The sequence below is a fragment of the Emydura macquarii genome, unplaced genomic scaffold (genome assembly GCF_026122565.2).
Source record: "Emydura macquarii macquarii isolate MOO-44397 ecotype Brisbane River unplaced genomic scaffold, CSIRO-AGI_Emac_v2 contig_2994, whole genome shotgun sequence".
NCBI lineage: Eukaryota > Metazoa > Chordata > Testudines > Chelidae > Emydura > Emydura macquarii.
In genome coordinates, this window is record NW_027133131.1 from 4,213,624 (window position 1) to 4,231,241 (window position 17,618).

Sequence of the window (17,618 nt, forward strand, 5' to 3'; positions counted from 1 at the left end):
ATCACACAGGAGAGGGCCCTCAGAAAGCCAGTAATAGAGTGGATTGAATCATGACCTCTATAAATGCTCATGATGCTAAATGGGTGGAATTCACCCCTTTTGTGGAAAGCCAGGGCAATTCACCACATTCCTTTGCCCGACAAAGCCCTGAAACACCTGTGAGCAAAAAGGTTGCAGCTGACGAAGTGAAACTCAGGAGAAAGTGGTGGAGTGGTAAAACATGGGGTTACTTCATGAGCGTGGAACTAGCCTTGGCCATCCCAGCAGCCAGAAAACGGAATCGGGTTCTGTGTTTTCAGACTTCACTGACACTGGCGTAAGTCAGGAGTTATTTTACTGAAGTCAATGGGTCTGATTCTCCGCCTCCCGGCGCAATTAATTACAGGGAGTTTCACACACATGTGGCATCGCTGCAGGGCAAGGGAGAATCAGACCTGATGGAATTACACCAGTGTAAGACAAAGGTAAAGGAGAAGAGAATCAGGCCCCCGGTCACTACACTGGTGCAGTTGACAACAGAGCCACTTTCTGGATGAGGCAAAGTTATAGGAAAGCACATCAGCGCTGCTACAGATATCTCATTTTCCTAATGAGCAACGGGTAAGATGCCAGCTCTACTCTCTCAGCGACACCCATTCACCTATTGACTTCAGTGCAACTGAGGGCAAACTTTTGTCCCACGGTGAGTTTTTCCCCCACCCCCATGAATGCTGAAAGGTGGGGTGGGAGCTGCTGTCTTCAAGCAGCAAAAACCTGGGCTAATTTGGCGATCCCTGGGTTGCATTTTTACGCTTTATCTTACTAATTTTTTGCTCGATGAAGAGGTTGTCGAGACATATTTCATGCTAGAGCTGCTTCCCGTTCCGTAGCCAAAACCGCCTCCTCCTAAACTAAGCTCACTTCCTCCAACAGTTATCCCACTGCCACCACCAGTTCTAACACAGAGCTCTCTCTTGACATCCATTCCAAGGTCGAGACCATCTCGGCCACTCCTGAGACTGAGGCCACTTCCACGACCTCCACCTCCTCCACCAAGGACGTATCCGCTTCCAACTCTGCTCCCACTGCCAGCCACATTGGTGGTGCTGCTGACCACAGCTGCAAGGAAAACATGGCCTCTGGTTATTCAGAAAGCAGCTTGTGTTTTCCCAAAAGACACAAATCTGCTGAAGTGCCACATGGAAGTTGTAATTCGGTTTCCTCATGTCTCCATTCTCTGCTATGGGCCAAGCTCCCCAGCTGGACTACATCTCCCATGATGCATCATGGCCAAGAACTTCACCATGCACAGCCTCCGTTCACCAAGAGGGGAGACCATGGTGCATCGAGGAAAATGTAGTCCGACCAGGGAACCCAGCCGGTACAGGAAAGTGGAAGTATGAGGCACCTGAACTGCAACTCCCATGAGGCACTGTGGTGGCACTTCTGAATTTTCTTCAGGTTTTGGCTGAAATATTTTGTTTTTTTGTTATTTGGGCTGAAATATCAAAAAAATTACTGTGAAAAATACACACACACTCTTCATTTTTGGATCAGCTATAATTCTGACAAATGAAGGTGAATCCTTGAGATACTTACAAATGCTCACAGGATCGGCATATTCTCCAAACATCCTGTTGGGGAAAGAAAAGTAATTCAGATAAATCATCCGATAAATCTCTATAACACAATTAATAAACTTTGACATGTAGAGGACTTAAATGTTAACCAAAAGGACGACAGGCCTGATTCTCATTCACACGAATTATGACAAAATCTCAGCTCCCAATTTTCAAGGGCTCCGCACCCACAATTTTCACCTGAGCCCCACGTAATGTGATCAGTGGAACCAGAGTCAGAGGGCTCATGTTCCCTGCTGAGACTATTATCGAGAAGACACCAGTGGAATCAGGAATGCGGGGTGTTCGTCTTAAAGCAACTCAGCCTCGCAGACAGAGCAGTCCACAAGGCTCAATGAAGTTCCACATGTTCAGCTTGAAGTGCGAAGCCGAATGCAGTTTGTGGATGAAACGCCCAGTCTGCCCATAAGGTCTCTTTTCTGTCAATTGAGTACTACAGAGAAGCTTTAAGCGGGAGTGAATTACATATACACCCACTCTGAGGCCCTTGTATGGTGCTGACGTCATGAAAGGGCCCATAGTACAAACGAGAGTTCGGGCCCGAATGTGTATTCTGTAAGTCCAGATCCTCACCTGGTGTAAATCGGCATAGCTCCAGGATTGGGCCCTAGGTCTTGCAGTGCTGGCTGAATAATTTTTTTCAATGGAATTACAAATCCTTCACTTGACATAAAATGGCCCAAATCTGCCTGATGACAAATTCTTCCATCATCTCTACTCTAATATACGTTGGTGGAAGGAGGGGAATTATTGATTTCTCATTGGTTTAGTCGACTAAGGTAGCCCATAAGCCTGATTCTCTTCTCACATCAGTTTCATGCTAGCAAAGGCCTTTGGTGCTAATGGAGTTACTTCAGATTTACAGTGACAGCAGGTTTAATCTGGGTACAATGCATCAGGGCTAGAGAGAAAGGATATCTAAATATCGCTCTGATTTTAAAGGTATTTAGAGAACCAAAGATGCAGATAGGCCCCTACAGGGATTTTCCAATGTGAGACTTTTGATTCCAATGGGAGTTAGCTGCTGAGGTGCTTTTCAAAATCACATTAGACTGTGATCTGCAGAAATACCTTTAAAAATCTGGCCCGAGGAGCCTAACTCCTATTACATTTCAATGAGAGTTAGGCACCTAACTCACTTAGGAAAATCTCACCCGTAGTCCCTATGTCGTTTTTGAAAATGGGACTTAGACATCTACGTCACTTTGTCCCTGCAATACTGAATGGTATTGCTCAGTGCGACGCTCTGGCCCCCCTCTAGTTGTGGCTAGGCCAGCTAAAGATTGATTAGCCTGCTACGGCGTGAGCTAAGAGAGACGCGGCTTTTAGCTCCAGAGGTCCCAGGTTTGATCCCTGCTGTAGACCCCTCATGTTGGTAAATGTTACAGGCCACCACGTGTAACACCACATCCATTAAAGATTGTGAGATGCTCCCATGCCATGGTAATGAGGCCATATAATTAGGACAGGTGGTTTTATCATCCACTGCTCAGGGATAAATACATTTCAAAAGTCATTTAAAATAAATATATACCTTTAAAATCACATTCACACCATGCCTAATTTGTTCAAATCTAAGGAGGATAAACAAAACAAGATGGGTCCTCTGTTTTAGGTACATAGATGGTCCCTATTGCCATAATATCTGAGTGCCTCATAATTGTCAATGTATTTTTCCTAACAACACCCCTGCGAGACAGGGAAGGATTATCCCTTATAAGATGAAGCCAAAGATTTATTCCATCTGAGGATCTGGCCACGTAATTATTGCACACTGTTCGTATATTGCACCTACCTGCATTCTTCTCCCTCCAGCAGCTTCCTGTAGGTGGCGATCTCGATATCCAGTGCCAACTTGACGTTCATCACCTCTTGGTAATCACGCAGCAAACGAGCCAGCTCGTCCTTGGCAGTCTGAAGAGCATTCTGCAGATCAGTGAGCTTACCCCGGGCGTCTTTGAGGGCCAGCTCCCCACGTTGCTCGGCATCAGCAATGGCTGTTTGCAGACCGGCAATCTGGAAGGGACAAATTGTGAGATGCTAGAATCAGAGGTTGTTATAAGGCATGTTCATGTCTGAGGAATGAGTCTGGAGATGATACTTATGCTAACTCACCCAGCCTACTCTGTTTAGCCTCAGTGTTTTTCTTATATAAGCTTGCCTGAGTGATGTTTGCTATGTGGGATAAGGGTGACGTTTCGACCACAGGATGTGCCTAAATTGGACCACAATGGATATACAATAAGTACTGCCAAGGGGCAATTGGAGAAAAACAGGGAAAAGTCCCTAATATTGAGTAAAGAGTGCAGTAATCTGATGACATGTGCGTGATCGGTGGTAACAAGCCAATTAGAAAAGAGCATGAATAAAATGAAAACAGCATGGCCAGCAAAAGTCCTGCAAACAGAAGCTTACATATGCATGTTGTATGTGTTGCATAATACTTTAGGGTAGTTGGAAGAGAATAAATGAATCTGTAATCTGAATGGGTCTAAAATGTGGTACAATGCAAGGGGCAGTCAAAGGTTCAGAGGAGAAACCCAAAATTACTCACCTATGCCACAAAAGAAGGTCACTCACTATAGTCTTTTTCTGTCTGTCATTTATTGCTTTAGTAATAATTGAAATCACAAAGCTTTTGGGTCAAATAAAAGTTTTAATTAATAAGCCCAAAGAGTATGCCTACACTTGAAATGCTAAAGCGGCATCATGGTGTAGACGCTACCTATGTTGATGGGAGAGGTTCTCCTGTTGCAGGTAGTTAATCCACCTCCCTGAGAAGCGGTAGCTAGGTTGACAGAAGAATTGTTCCATCAGCCTCAAGCTGTCTTCACTGGTGGTTAGGTCAGTATAGTATTGAAGGAAGGACATGGGTGCCCAACTCTTTAACGAGTTTCATTCCTGATTTCTCAGTCTTCTATGAAATATCTCTAAGGTCCAGACAGAGAAACACCTCCTACCAGGAGTAGTGTTTATTACTGGGAGTAGTTCCATTGAAATCCTTAGGGTAGAAAGTACTAGGGATAAAATTCTCAAAAGTATCTCATTGAGGAGCCTAAATCCCATTTTCAAAAGAGGCATATGCCCAGATCCAAAAAGGTACTTACGCTCCCCAACATCCATTGATTTCCATAGGAGTTAGGCACCTGGGCCCATTTGAAAATGCCTCTGTAAGTGCCTATGCCACTTTTGAAAATGTGACAAATTTCTAAGTTACTTAGACATTTTTGAAAATTTTGTCTTTAGGTGCTTTTGAAATATTTACCCTACATCCGTTACTGTTGTAAGGCTCAGATCCTGCATAAATAATTGACTGAATTATGAAGTTTCCAGGAGTTTTTGATATTTATTATTGGTTTTTAATGGTGACGTAGACCAATCTGGATAATGGAGGAGAGGGTGTTTTTATTCTATACCAATTCTGAAAGGAATGTCAACGGTATGGAATAAAACAACTCTGTGAATATTCCAAGCAGCCTTGAAATATAAGAATTGTTTTACATGTAAATATAATTGGCCATATCCTCAGCTGGTATAAATCAGCACAGCTTGATTGATTTCAATGAGTCAAAGAATCATAGAACGTAATGCTGGCAGGGAGCTTGAGAGGTCATCTAGTCCACGCTGAGCTGAGACAGGGCCAAGTATACCTAGCTGCATCAATTTTTAATCAGATAAGAATTTGGCCCAGGGAGCTTAAGCATAGTCCTTTGGCATTAGCAGTTCCTCACATACCAGAAAACAAGTATTTCTAATCCCAAGAGTCAGGCCCCCCCAAAACTCATAACAAAAATTTTGTTTGTGTCCATGTTTTTTAAACTTTGACACTCTGCCGACTCATTTCCAAGCTTCCATGAAATGGAACCATGAAGCTACAAACTTAATTAAAAAACAAATAAGTAAATAAATAAATAATTAGACTCCAGGAGCTGGGGCTTTTAGAAAAACATCAGGTATGACAAGAGTTGGCAACACTGTGCCATTCAACACAGAGAGTAAGTACCACTCACAAGGTTACTGAACTCATTAAAATAGCATGTAATAAACACCACAAGCCATATGGATTCCATATTAAGATCTTTCCCACCTGTTTTTTCACACCATCAATTTCAGATTTCAGCCTCTGGATCAGCCGGTTCCGTTCGGAGATCTCATTCCTGGTGATTTTTAGGTCATCGCCATGTGTCGTGGCTGTGACCTGAAGCTCTTGATACTGATAGACATAAACAATAACATCGTTATAAAAGATGTTCATCACTTGAGTTGCAGACATGTTTCAATTTTCCAATTTCAAATTGGGAAACATTTCAATGCAATTTTCTCTTGGTTTTTCTACCAGCTACAGACTTGGATGAAATTTTTTACAATGTTGAAAATTATCCAAATTGACATTTTTCTAAATAATTTTTTCATATTTAAGATAAATAAATAAACTGGGGGAAGAACAAGGGGAGAGATGGGGAAAATTGTAGTTTTTTTCCCAACCAACTGTCCTTACAATATCAAAGTTAACATTTACTAATGATTGTGAGATGTTCAGATCATAGAGTCATAAATTCTATGGCCAGAAGGGACCATTATGATCATCTAGTCTGACTTCCTGTATAGTACAGGTCACAGAACTTCCCCATATAATTCCTGGAGCAGATCTTTCAGAAAAACATCCAGTCTTGATTTAAAAATAGTCAGTGATGGAGAATCTATCATGACCCTTGGTAAATTGTACCAATGGTTAATTACTCTCACCATTAAAAATGTACACCTTATTTCCAGTCTGAATTTGTCTAGCTCCAGCTTCCATGTTATTCCTTTTTCTGCTAGATTGGAGAGCCCATTGCTAAATATTTGTTCCCCGTGCAGGTATTTCAGACTGTGATCAGGTCACCCCTTAATCTTCTCTTTGTTGAACTAAATAGATTGAGCTCCTGGAGTCTATCAATATAAGGCATATTTGCTAATCCTTTAATCATTCTCGTGGCTCTTTTCTGAACCTCTCCAATTTATCAGCATTCTTCTTGAATTGTGGGCGCAAGACCCAGATACAGTATTGCAGCAACAGCCGCACCAGTGCCAAATACAGAGGTAAAATAACCTCTCTACTCCTACTCTAGATTCCCCTGTTTATGCCTCTGAGAATCACATTAGCTCTTTTGGCCGCAGCATTGCATTGGATTTTCAAGTTCAGCTGATTATCCACCATGACCCTCAAATCTTTTCCCAAGTCACCGCTTCCCAGGATAGAATCCCCCATCTTGTAAGTATGGACGGCATTCTTTGTTTCTAGATGTATACATTTACAGTTAGCCGTATTAAAACATGTGTTTGCTTCTGCCCCGTTTACCAAGCCATCTAGATTGATCTGAATAAACTACCTGTCCTCTTCATTATTTACCACTCCCCCAGTTTGTGTCACCTGCAAACTTCATCAGTGATAATTGAAAGTTCTGAAAATTTCACCCTCTGTCTTTATTACAGTCATGTGGAGGATGGAAGCTCCATTTCACAAAGGATTTGAGGTTTCAAAATTTGTAATTCTCCATGAAGGTAAATTTTTTTAAAAATTGTTCGGGGGTGACTGAAACATTTCTTTTCGAAAAATCCAAACATTTCATTTTGCTTTTCAACTGTTTCTTTTGTAATATAGTATGATACATAATAGAATTTTAAAAAACTGAAATGTAAAGTTCTTTCACCAGGAAAAACATTGAAGTGTTTAATTCTGACAACATTTGAATTTTCTTCCCTCTCGGTTTTCTTCTGAAACAAAATTCTGGTGAAATTGACCTGATTTTGTGAAATGTTTTAATTTTGGCTGAATTGCAAATTCCAATCATCAAATTTTTTCCAACCAGTCTTTATGTTTGTTTCATAATGCACACTTTTAGGCCCTATATAAGCAAATACTTTAATAACATGTACTAAGCAGTGGTAGGACCGACATATTAATATATGAATTAAGAGGGGTAGAAAATCCATTTGGGCCCCAGGATCAAGCCCTAATTTATCTATTGGGATTAGCTAAGGATGTTCTGAGAGATTCATATTCTGACACCAGAAAATTGGAGCATAACTGTGGAAGTTGAGACTGATGTAACTAGGATGGTTTGATAGTTAGCGTGTACGAGACTGACAGAGTTATGGTCACTGAGGACATAAGCGAGCGGCTGAACAATCAGAACTTGGTTCTATTCCCATCTCTGTCACTGCCTTGCTGATTGACCTTGGGCAAAGCATTTGACCTTTCCATGCCTCGGTTTCCCCATCTAGGAAGTGGCGATACCTCCTTTATAAAGCCCTGTGCGATTTATGGATGAAAAGCTATGGATAAGAGCTAGCTGTGGTGATACACCACTTCCAACTGGGTCTTGCCGGAGACTCTCAAATTTATAGAATCATAGAGTTTAAGGCCAGAAAGGACCACCTGATTATCTAACCTGACCTCATGTGTATCACAAGCCACCAACCCCACCCAACATTCACGCACTAAACACAACAACTGAAATTAGACCAAAGTATTGCAGCCGTCAGGAGACTAAACTCTTAAAAGGTACAGTTCCATACCCTAGACGACTATTATTATTTAAGACGGTGAGGATGGATCATTTAGTGATTAAGTTCATCAGTAGAACTGGGCTCTATGCCTAGCACTGACACTGATTTCCTCGTTGACTTTGGGCAAGTCACTTCCCCGCTCTGTGCCTCAGTTTCCCCATCTGTGAAATGGCGATAATGAAGCCGGCATTCTTTTGCCAAGTGCTTTGAGTGCTATGGATTCAAAGCATTAGGTCAGAGCTACATATGAGAATTCTCAGTATACTATTATATACTCCACAGCAGCATGATGACTCACCCTGCTCTGGTACCAAGCTTCTGCCTCAGCCCGGCTCCTGTTAGCAATGTCTTCATACTGAGCTTTGACCTCAGAAATGATGCTGTTCAGGTCCAAATCTCGGCTGTTGTCCATTTTCAGAATAACATTGGTGTCGCTGATCTGTCCTTGCATCTGAGCGAGTTCCTGTAAGTCACACAAAGATGTCAGGGGGACTGTTTGTTCATTTTCTGCAAGACATAAATCATGCCCAAGTAGATTCATTAAAACACCGCAGAGATGGGGCACAGGCTAGATGGGACCCTGGCCTGCTGGGTGACCTTGGCCAAGTCACTTCTCTGCTCCGGGACTCAATTTTCCCATCTTTAAAATGGGGATAATGATGCTGACCACTTTTGTAAAGCGTTTTGAGGCCTACTGATGAAAAGTGCCAAATAAAAGCTAGTTATATCCCACCACCACCAGAAGCAGCAGCAAAGCTAAGATTTCATGGCAATTGTCAGAGACCAAATGGACAGGGTTAACATAGATGATGTAGAAAAGAAGACACGTCAGGCCATGGAGAATGAGTGCCTTCAAGCCCCTGAAAGGCAGGAATTCTGCAGAGGGTTTAACAAAACGCCTGGCCACCCAGCCCTCTGGAGCTGGTTTGTGGTCAGGATTTATTGGTGACTCATGAGGATAAATTCTAGAGGGAAAATTTCCTCTTTTTATGCTTAAAGATCTTGTATGTTGTGAAGACTCTTTCTTTGTTTTGTTTTTTTTAAATCTCCAGGACCTAATACTGAGGGATGATAATACTAATAATTAATCTGGAGCCTGACTTCCATCTAGTCTGTCACAGGCCCAGTAATTTCTGCATTGAGCCTATAACTCCTGTTTGAGCTATAGGATACCTTTTAGAAAGCCATCCAGTCTTGATTTAAAGACTTCCAGCGCTGGAGAATTCATCACATCCCTTGGCAAGTTGTTCCAATGGTTAATTATCCTCACTGTTAAAATGTACACCTTCTTTCTCATCTGACTTTGTCTAGCTTCAGCTGCCAACGATGGATCGCATTCTGCTTTTTTCTGCTAGATTAAAGAGCTATCTGCTATCAGAAACCTTTTTTCTAACCAGGCACTCATAGACCACGATCAAGTCACCTCTTGGCCTTCTCTAATGAACAAAACAGATCGAACGTCTTAAGTCTCCCACTATTTTGCAGACTTCGAATCATTCTTGTATCATAGAATCATAGAAGGTTAGGGTTGGAAGGGACCTCAGGAGGTAACTAGTTCATTGTAGCTTTTATCTGAACCCTTTCCCATTTTCCAACACCCTTTTTGAAGTGTGGACTCCAGCACTGGACAGAGTTTTCCACTAACGACCTCGCTGATTCCATGAGCTGCATCATGCATTCGTAAAGCAGAAAAAAATGTGACGGGTCTTTCAATTACAACATTGTCATTGGGGAAAAAAGCAATATGGTCCCATGGGAAGGAGCCACTAAATAGGAGCCTTACCGCCTCATAGAGAGCTCTCAGGAAGTTTATCTCAGCAATGAGGGAATCCACATTTGCTTGAAGCTCTGCTTTTTTCATGTAGGCAGCATCCACTTCCTGAAAACACATACCGAATATTGGGACAACGCTACCAAGGACAAGAGCTATTGTCTTTCTGATCTCATTTATGCTCAGGGTCTGTCTGCACTGCAACAGGTAACTCGAGTTACTCCACTTGAATTACTCCACAGCCTACTCGAGTGAGAGCAGATGCATTGGAAACCACACTGAGCCAACACAGAGCGACTGGACTGGCAACTGATGAGTTGCCGAGCCCCCACTAGCTTGGGCATCCACAAGACTTGAGCTTCAACCCCTCTTCCCACTGACGGGCCACTTAGCTCAAGTTTAAAACACCATTTAAACCTGAGGGAGAGATTTGTGTGGGTGTGGACAGGAATCAAGTTAGAGGCAACACTCCAGTCATACCTTGAGTTCACACAGCAGTGAAGACACACCCTAAAACTGCTTTCCACCACTTTGGCCTTGCTACAGAAGCAGAAAGGGGACTTTGTGCAAATAACACAGGCCCGGGAGTGGGAGTCTGGCTGTTAAATACCTTTGAGGATATGGGCCTCCGTCATTGCAGATTCATGCTGATGTAACACAGCTGAATTTGGCCTTTTACATGTTTTGGGAGCGGTTTCCATTAAGGTTCGGTTTATAAATGGTTAATAGATGTTATAAGCATGTTACAGACATGTATCATAGGGGGTTATAAGCACCTTGGCGGACGTGTTATGAGCAACCTGCTAGACTGTTGGAATCCGTAACAAGTTATAATAATCTATTATCTATTTATTAAAACTAATCATTTAATAAAACTATGACCTAATAAATATTAAAAAGGAGGCCATAATACAAAGTTTGATTGATTTTTCTCCATCATTTCTGTCAAGAAAAAGAGAAAACCTTCACAGAAAGTGCAGTACAATAAGAAAGACACTTAAATTAATGCAACAACCGTGATTACCAGCATCAGGACACAGGATGGATTTGTCCTGGATTTTAACAGAAATAATAATACATAGGACTTTTTCTTTGCAATCTTACTTTTTAAATTAAAACAATGAGAATTCTGTGGCACCTTAAAGACTAACACATTTATTTGGGCATAACCTTTCATGGGCAGGAACCCACGAAATCTGACGAAGTGGGTTTCTGCCCACAAAAGCCGATGCCCAAATAAATGTGTTAGTCTTTAAGGTGCCACAGAACTCTCATTGTTTTGCTGAAAACAGACTAACACCGCTACCCCTCTGGAACTTTTTTAATTGTTTCTTGTTCAGTGTCAACAGTTCAGAACTTCTGCAACAATCTGCTGCCTTATCCTCAGATAGCTACAGAGTAATAACAGGGAGAGCAAGAGAGAGAGATGTACTGCTTACCTTTTTGAGCACCACAAATTCATTTTCTGCAGATGTGCGCCTGTGGATTTCCTCTTCAAATCTGTTGAGTAAAGAGGTATTTTTTAATGCTATCTTCTCAACTACAAGGAAAAAGCAGTAAGCAGTGGTGCAAAAGACATGTATCTGCCAGGTTCTAATGTACAGTGCTAATCTCTGGAAATTTCATTTGTATGATGACTGCTAACTGTGCAGCCTCCAGTGAAACACTTTGTTACAGTGGATAGGAAGCATTATTCAACACATGACACTCTTAATTCAACAGAACAGTAGTTTGGACCTGGAGTGTTGCTGTGTTCTTCTGATCAGTTTCATTGTTTTGCTATTACAGCATGAGTGTCTCCCCCTTATCATCTTCGAGCCATGATTTATGTTGATGATTAAAGCTGGGGTTTCCAAGAGAGTCTATATGGAGTTAGGCACCCAAATTGTACTAAAAAAATACCACCGTGGTGAACATGTTAGCAGTGTAAGATAAGATGAAATAAAATAAATACACCTTTGGTAGGTGGGTAGATTTCATATGCAAAAAAAAATAATTTTGTCAGAGGTTGATGAGCATACCATAAAATCTGTATACAGTTTAAGGTAAACAGCTGGATTATTATGTTAATTATGGCCGTGAGAATTCTCCTGAAAGCAGAGCCGATTTTATTATCCTGTAAATACACGATTTAAAAGCTCGCAATATTTTAATAGGAATGAAAATAGCTCCAGCATTAACCACACAACCAGAAATCTGTGCCAAGGAAAGGCAACAAAACCTTTCGCCACCTACATTTCTCAGGCTTGTCTGGTGACTTACTTCTTTCTGAAATCTTCCATGGAATCCTGCACATTTCTCAGCTCCCCATCGAGCCGTCCTCTGTCAGTCACTAGGCTTTCTAGCTGCTGCCTCAGGTTATTAATATATGCCTCAAAAAGGGGATCAATAGGGACCTTAGTGGAGGTGGTGCGTTGCTGCTGCAGGAGGTCCCACTTGGTCTCCAGCACCTTATTCTGCTGCTCCAGGAACCGAACCTGAAACCCAACAGGCAAGAGGACGTTAATGGTTGGAAAATATCCCCCAGAGCATTGGGCCACACTCTGTTGTCCGTTACACAGGTGTAAATGGGACTCAACTGCATTGAAGTTGATGGTATTGCTACCACTAAGGGAGGTGAAAGCAGGAATCCTTCTTGGTTTTTCTTTTGGGCACAAGATGAGAAGGGAAGGAATCAATATGGCTCCATTGAGGTCCATGGAGATACATGGATTAGTGCCAGCTGAGGCTTTTGGCCCTCGCAAGCTGAAATCAGTCAGGCTGCATTAGCGGGCCACATGCTCAGCTGGTGTAAATTGGCACCCCCCACTTGACTTCAAAGAAGCCACGCCAATCTACCCCAGCTAAGAATCTGGCCCTGTGTAAGTGCTAAGCAGCGAGGCAGAATATTCCACTCTGGCCCTTTCAAGGAAAAATTAAGGTTAAGGCATAATACAAGGATGGTTCTCGCCAAATAGCTGCAGAATAAAATAAAATAAAATAAAATAAAATAAGATAGACGGACAGATGCTTTCTTAAACCACATAGTAAGTACATTGGAGTCACTTTGGAACTGATTCAGCAAGCTACTTCAAGGCCCCCAGGAATTGAATCATGTGACAAGTTGCATTGAAATCCATGGGCTGACTCACAGGTTTGGTGCATCATAGTTCAATTATGTCTATATTTAATTATCTTCTCAAATCTGTGCTGTTACAGCTCAGATTCAAACCCATAAAAGCCAGGTGCTATGTTGTGGAGGCAAAAATTGAGCACATAGAACTATGGAGATAGAGGGAGAGAAATGGGGGGGGGGGGGGCAGAGAAGATAGAGAGAGATTAAATTGTATTTGTACTGTTATAAACACCTGGAAAACAACGTGCTTGGCATAGACATTGCAAATAACTCCTGGTTACTGCATATCATTTTGTGCGTTCATATCTGACCCAAACCTGGGGCTCTTACTTAGTTTTTCACTCAGTCCTTATTCGACATAAGTAATAGTTTGCATGACTCAGGAATGAGTAGAAATGGATTAAGGACCTAAGCCCTAATCAGGATGCTGCCTCGAGATCTGTTCTTCAAGGCCAACATCAAAAAGGGCTATTAACTCATTCTTCTGCAAGACATGGAAGTCTCATGTACTGTTGGATTCCTCATGTCTCGGACATTGAATTGATGGTCTCACCTTGTCAATAAACGATGCAAATTTGTTGTTGAGGGTCTTGATCTGCTCCCTTTCCTGAACTTTCACTTTCTGGATCTCCGGGTCAATTTCTATCTTGAGTGGTGCCAGAAGGTTGGGGTTAACGGTGACTTGCTGGATGCCACCAGGAGACAAAACAGGACCAGCTCTGCCACCACCAAAGCCTCCGCCACCAAGCCCACCGACACTGTATCCACCACCACCTCCATATCCTCCACTGCCATACCCACTAGAGACAAATCCACTACCACCACCAAATCTGCCGCCTCCAAAACCACCACCATCCAACCCAAGCCCCACGCTCCGGACGCCTCCACCGCCTACGCTGATGGAAGTGCTTTTGTTTCCTCCTAAGCTATAGAGGCTTCTGCTGCCAAACCAGCCACCATACCCTCCACTTCTCCCAGCTCGAGACCAAGAAGCCGAACTGAAGCTGCCTTTGTTGCCACTGGAAATTATGGGGGTGGCTGCAGAGCGTCCACTGAAACCCCTAGTCATGCTCCCAGACTTAGAACTGAACTGCCTGCTCATCGTGACCTGTCGGAAAGAAGAAACTGAAGGGTGTGACGCAAGATGAGAGCAGAGAGAGAGAGAGAGAGAGAGAGAGAACGAAACTGAACCCCCTCTGAGATGGAAGCTAGGGCTTCCCCTTATATATTATTGAGGGGTTGGGCTTGGATGGAGCTAGTTAATTAATTAAGGTTTTTTATGAGCTTGATCTTGCCTTGCACCAACTCACCCTTTTCAACCACCTTAAGCACATCTTTGAAGTGAATAAAAACACAGAAATTGTAGGCTTTAATGGCATGAAATTAGGTATGTTTCTCAATTATTGTCTCGCCTCACCTTTTCTGTTTTCCTGCACAGAACGTTTTAATGCAAAGTAGTTACAAGGAACTTACGAGGTTTCATTGTGGGTTTTTGCAGTGATGAGCGAACGCTCTGCAACTCCTTACTTCAAAGCTGCGTACTTGGGACATCTCCTTCTCTCCATTAGCAACTGGAAGTTTTTAAGGCCAAAGTCAGCTCCCATTTAAATCAGTTTATAAAGGACCTAGGCTCAAAGGTATTTAAGGTGCAATGTAAAGATGACCAATAATATCTCGCTCTCCGTCTATCTCTCCATCTATGTGACTTTCAGGATAAACCGCGTTGTATTTGTCACGATCAGAATTACAGAGCAGAGTTCAGCTGTCTCCATGTCTCTGCAGCAATGGCAATCGGGGGGAGTAAAAAAAAGGGCACAAAAATCCTTTTCCTGTTTCTTTGGGGGTGGGGGAAGGGTAGGGGAAGCAACGTTGCATCCTGGGACAAAGACAGTATGCAAACAGCCACCGTGGCTAGTTGCACTGTGGGATAGCTACCCACATTGCTCTGCTTTGTAATTCGAATTAAGGCTGGCCAGATTGGACGCAAGAAACCAGCACAAACGCCGTAGTGTGGACAGTCTGCTGCGATTTCTATAAATCGGTTTCTGCAAGTCGAATTAAGTGAATTCGAATTAGTACTGCAGTGTAGACATAGCCTAAGTCTTATTGAAAGTCAATGGATCTTAAATCACGTTGGTGCTGTTGAAAATTTTACCCCTGCTCCTCAAATAGTGGGAATTGGTGCAGCTCCTGGGGCTGGCTACACAAATCCCTTGACGTTCGCTCTCACCTTACTCAGATTTCATCCACACCAAATCAGACCTCAGGTGGACTGCTATTGTGTTGTGGCCATTGCCTGTCACCAATATTGTCTTGTTGTTTCCTTACGCTCCTCCATCTGTCTGTATCCATCTGTTGTCTTATACTTCATTTGTAAGTTCCTTGGGGCAGGGACTGTCTTTTTGTTCAGCGTTTGTACAGCACCTAACACACTGTGTTTGTACAGCACCTAACACACTTGTTCCATGACTGGGGCACTTAAGCGCTACAGTCATACAAATAATACACTGGCCAAATAACCTGCACTGGTAGTTACCTGTGTTCTACCACCTCTGGAACTACTCCCACATGCCTGACTTATCTGACTGCTGTTAATGGGGAGTTTTACCTCATCTACAAGTTAACCACTGAGCCTTTCTTCTGCAAACAGCGGGGTCTAATTTACAGAACTACTGGGCATCTACAGCTCCAGTCAAAAGCAGTGGGAGAGCCAACTGCTCAACGTTTCTGAAAGCTAAGTCAACGTGGCACATTTCCCAAGCACATTTTCCTGCTATAAATAAAGGAGGACGTTTTGTTAGGAGCCTTGCACTCAGGAAACAAATGATGAGCATTGGGCTATGTGAAGCATTTTCTTTCTTACAAGGGAGCATGTCTTCGCAAGAGGGTATTAAGCTCTTGGGAATAACTGCACATTATTGATGTTTCATTATAATACATAGCACAGCTATCATGACAGTTCCTTCTCCCCCAGGGCACAAGCATGTGTTGGGTCAGATTCCCCCACAGATGTAAATCAACACCACTCCACTGATGTAAAGGGAGATACGCTCATTTGCACCAGCTGAGGATCTGCCCCGTTGTTTGAAAGTATGATCGGGAACAAGGGCTTGATTCTGATCTCAAAGCTCCCAGCAAATCTGGAGTAACCCAAGCGAAGTGGTTTAAGCCGAACTGTCCACTGCATTTCACTCTGCGTCATCAGTTTCACCTGTGCACACTAAGTGAGCAGAAACCAGGTGCCAGATCTCTCCTTTTGTGAGCTGGTGCAGGTGAAAATGACTGCACAAGGGGCAAAGGTGGTGGGAAATCAGACCCTTTCACTGTATGAAGTGCACGTTTGCATTTACAAGAGGCCAAAGGCATAAATCTTCTCCCATGTAAACTGACGTGTTTCACCACTGACTCCAATGGATGCATGTTTGGCTGCCAAACCCTGATGGAAGCCAAGGGGCGTTTTGAAGTTGGTTAAACTAGAACTGGGATTTGGCATAAACCCTGGGAATGGCCAGGAGACAAAGCGGCTGATCTAACGTGTGCTTTCATGCAAGATCTTGGTTTGAAACTCCAGAGTGCAACAGGAATTGCACAATACCGTTTCCCAGCAATGTGCTGTGTCGCGCTGCTTGCAAAGACTGATCATGTGATTATTGTACATGCACATCAGAACAGCATTTTAGGAGCACAACCAACCAATCACAGGTGTTGCATTTGGTGCTGGACATCCTCATGGCCACTGACATTAGCAAATTTTTTGCTTGGCTGTACGACAAGGCTCAGGAAGCATCGTCTATGCTCACAGCGTTCTCAACCTTGGCAACGTACCTGCCCTTTTACTGCACTGTTCTTCCAGTATATGGCTCAGCAACATGGAATTTCTTGCGCTTGCTTGCTTCCTTGCATGGCATTGGTCTGATGGGTGCCTGGCTTTTCCTGGTAGCAACTTGCATGTTTCTTGACATTCTTGTGTCATGCTGTACATGGAGCATGGATGCCTGAACAACTGACGCCAGGATTGCCCCCTCTTCTGGCCTCTCCATCAGAAATGTAGTCCAAGGGCAAAGGACAGCAATAGTATAATGCCCACCATTGACAAGCCTGCTGTTTTATGCAGCCTAGGTGTATAGCCTACAGTGCTAGAAGGCCTGGGTTCAAATCCCAGGAGAGTCCTAGCAGAAATAGAATTGCTTGCCTAGTAGCACTTCGTGCTGCAGTTTCAAAATTCAGCTTATGATGGGGGTGTGGTTGTTGCAGTTGTGTATAGCAGTACTTCTAGTACCGGAGGCAGGAAGGTTGCATGTAATTCTCTGCTGTGTGTTATATAGAAGATCAGATTAGACGTTCTTAACAGTCCCTTCTGGCTTTTAAAAGCTATTCAAATTAAAATTTACGTGGCCATTACTACAATCCAGATCCATAACCATGGACAGCCTACTGATGCTAAAACGATGGCAGGCCCTTCTTCTTGCTAGGGCAAAAATGCAGCATTGCCAAGTGGCCTGTAAGAATTGGAAGGCTCCTTAAGACTTGATAAAGAAATCTCAGGAAATTAATCTAATCA

At 43.0% G+C, this 17,618-nt stretch overlaps 1 protein-coding gene across 1 annotated transcript; it reads right to left on the reverse strand.

Annotated features, from left to right (window-relative positions):
- Positions 1 to 793: 793 nt before the first annotated feature.
- On the reverse strand, positions 794 to 14,159 carry LOC137140958 (keratin, type II cytoskeletal 5-like). Its single transcript, XM_067529711.1, has 9 exons — positions 13,611 to 14,159; positions 12,205 to 12,419; positions 11,382 to 11,442; positions 9,955 to 10,050; positions 8,470 to 8,634; positions 5,707 to 5,832; positions 3,415 to 3,635; positions 1,579 to 1,613; positions 794 to 1,098 (listed from the first exon to the last, which is right to left on the reverse strand). Exons 1-9 carry the CDS (start codon positions 14,157 to 14,159, stop codon positions 794 to 796), a joined length of 1,773 nt encoding a protein of 590 aa, XP_067385812.1.
- Between the last annotated feature and the right edge of the window lie 3,459 nt (positions 14,160 to 17,618).

Bases quoted from the DNA above. Each gene is read 5' to 3' on its own strand.
- LOC137140958 (XM_067529711.1), bottom strand. From the start codon at position 14,159: ATGAGCAGGCAGTTCAGTTCTAAGTCTGGGAGCATGACTAGGGGTTTC. The intron at 12,420-13,610 runs GTGAGACCATCA...GTTGGGTTTCAG, and splicing joins TTGCATCGTTTATTGACAAG to GTTCGGTTCCTGGAGCAGCA. The intron at 3,636-5,706 runs GTGGGAAAGATC...TGTCCCTTCCAG, and splicing joins TTGATGGTGTGAAAAAACAG to ATTGCCGGTCTGCAAACAGC.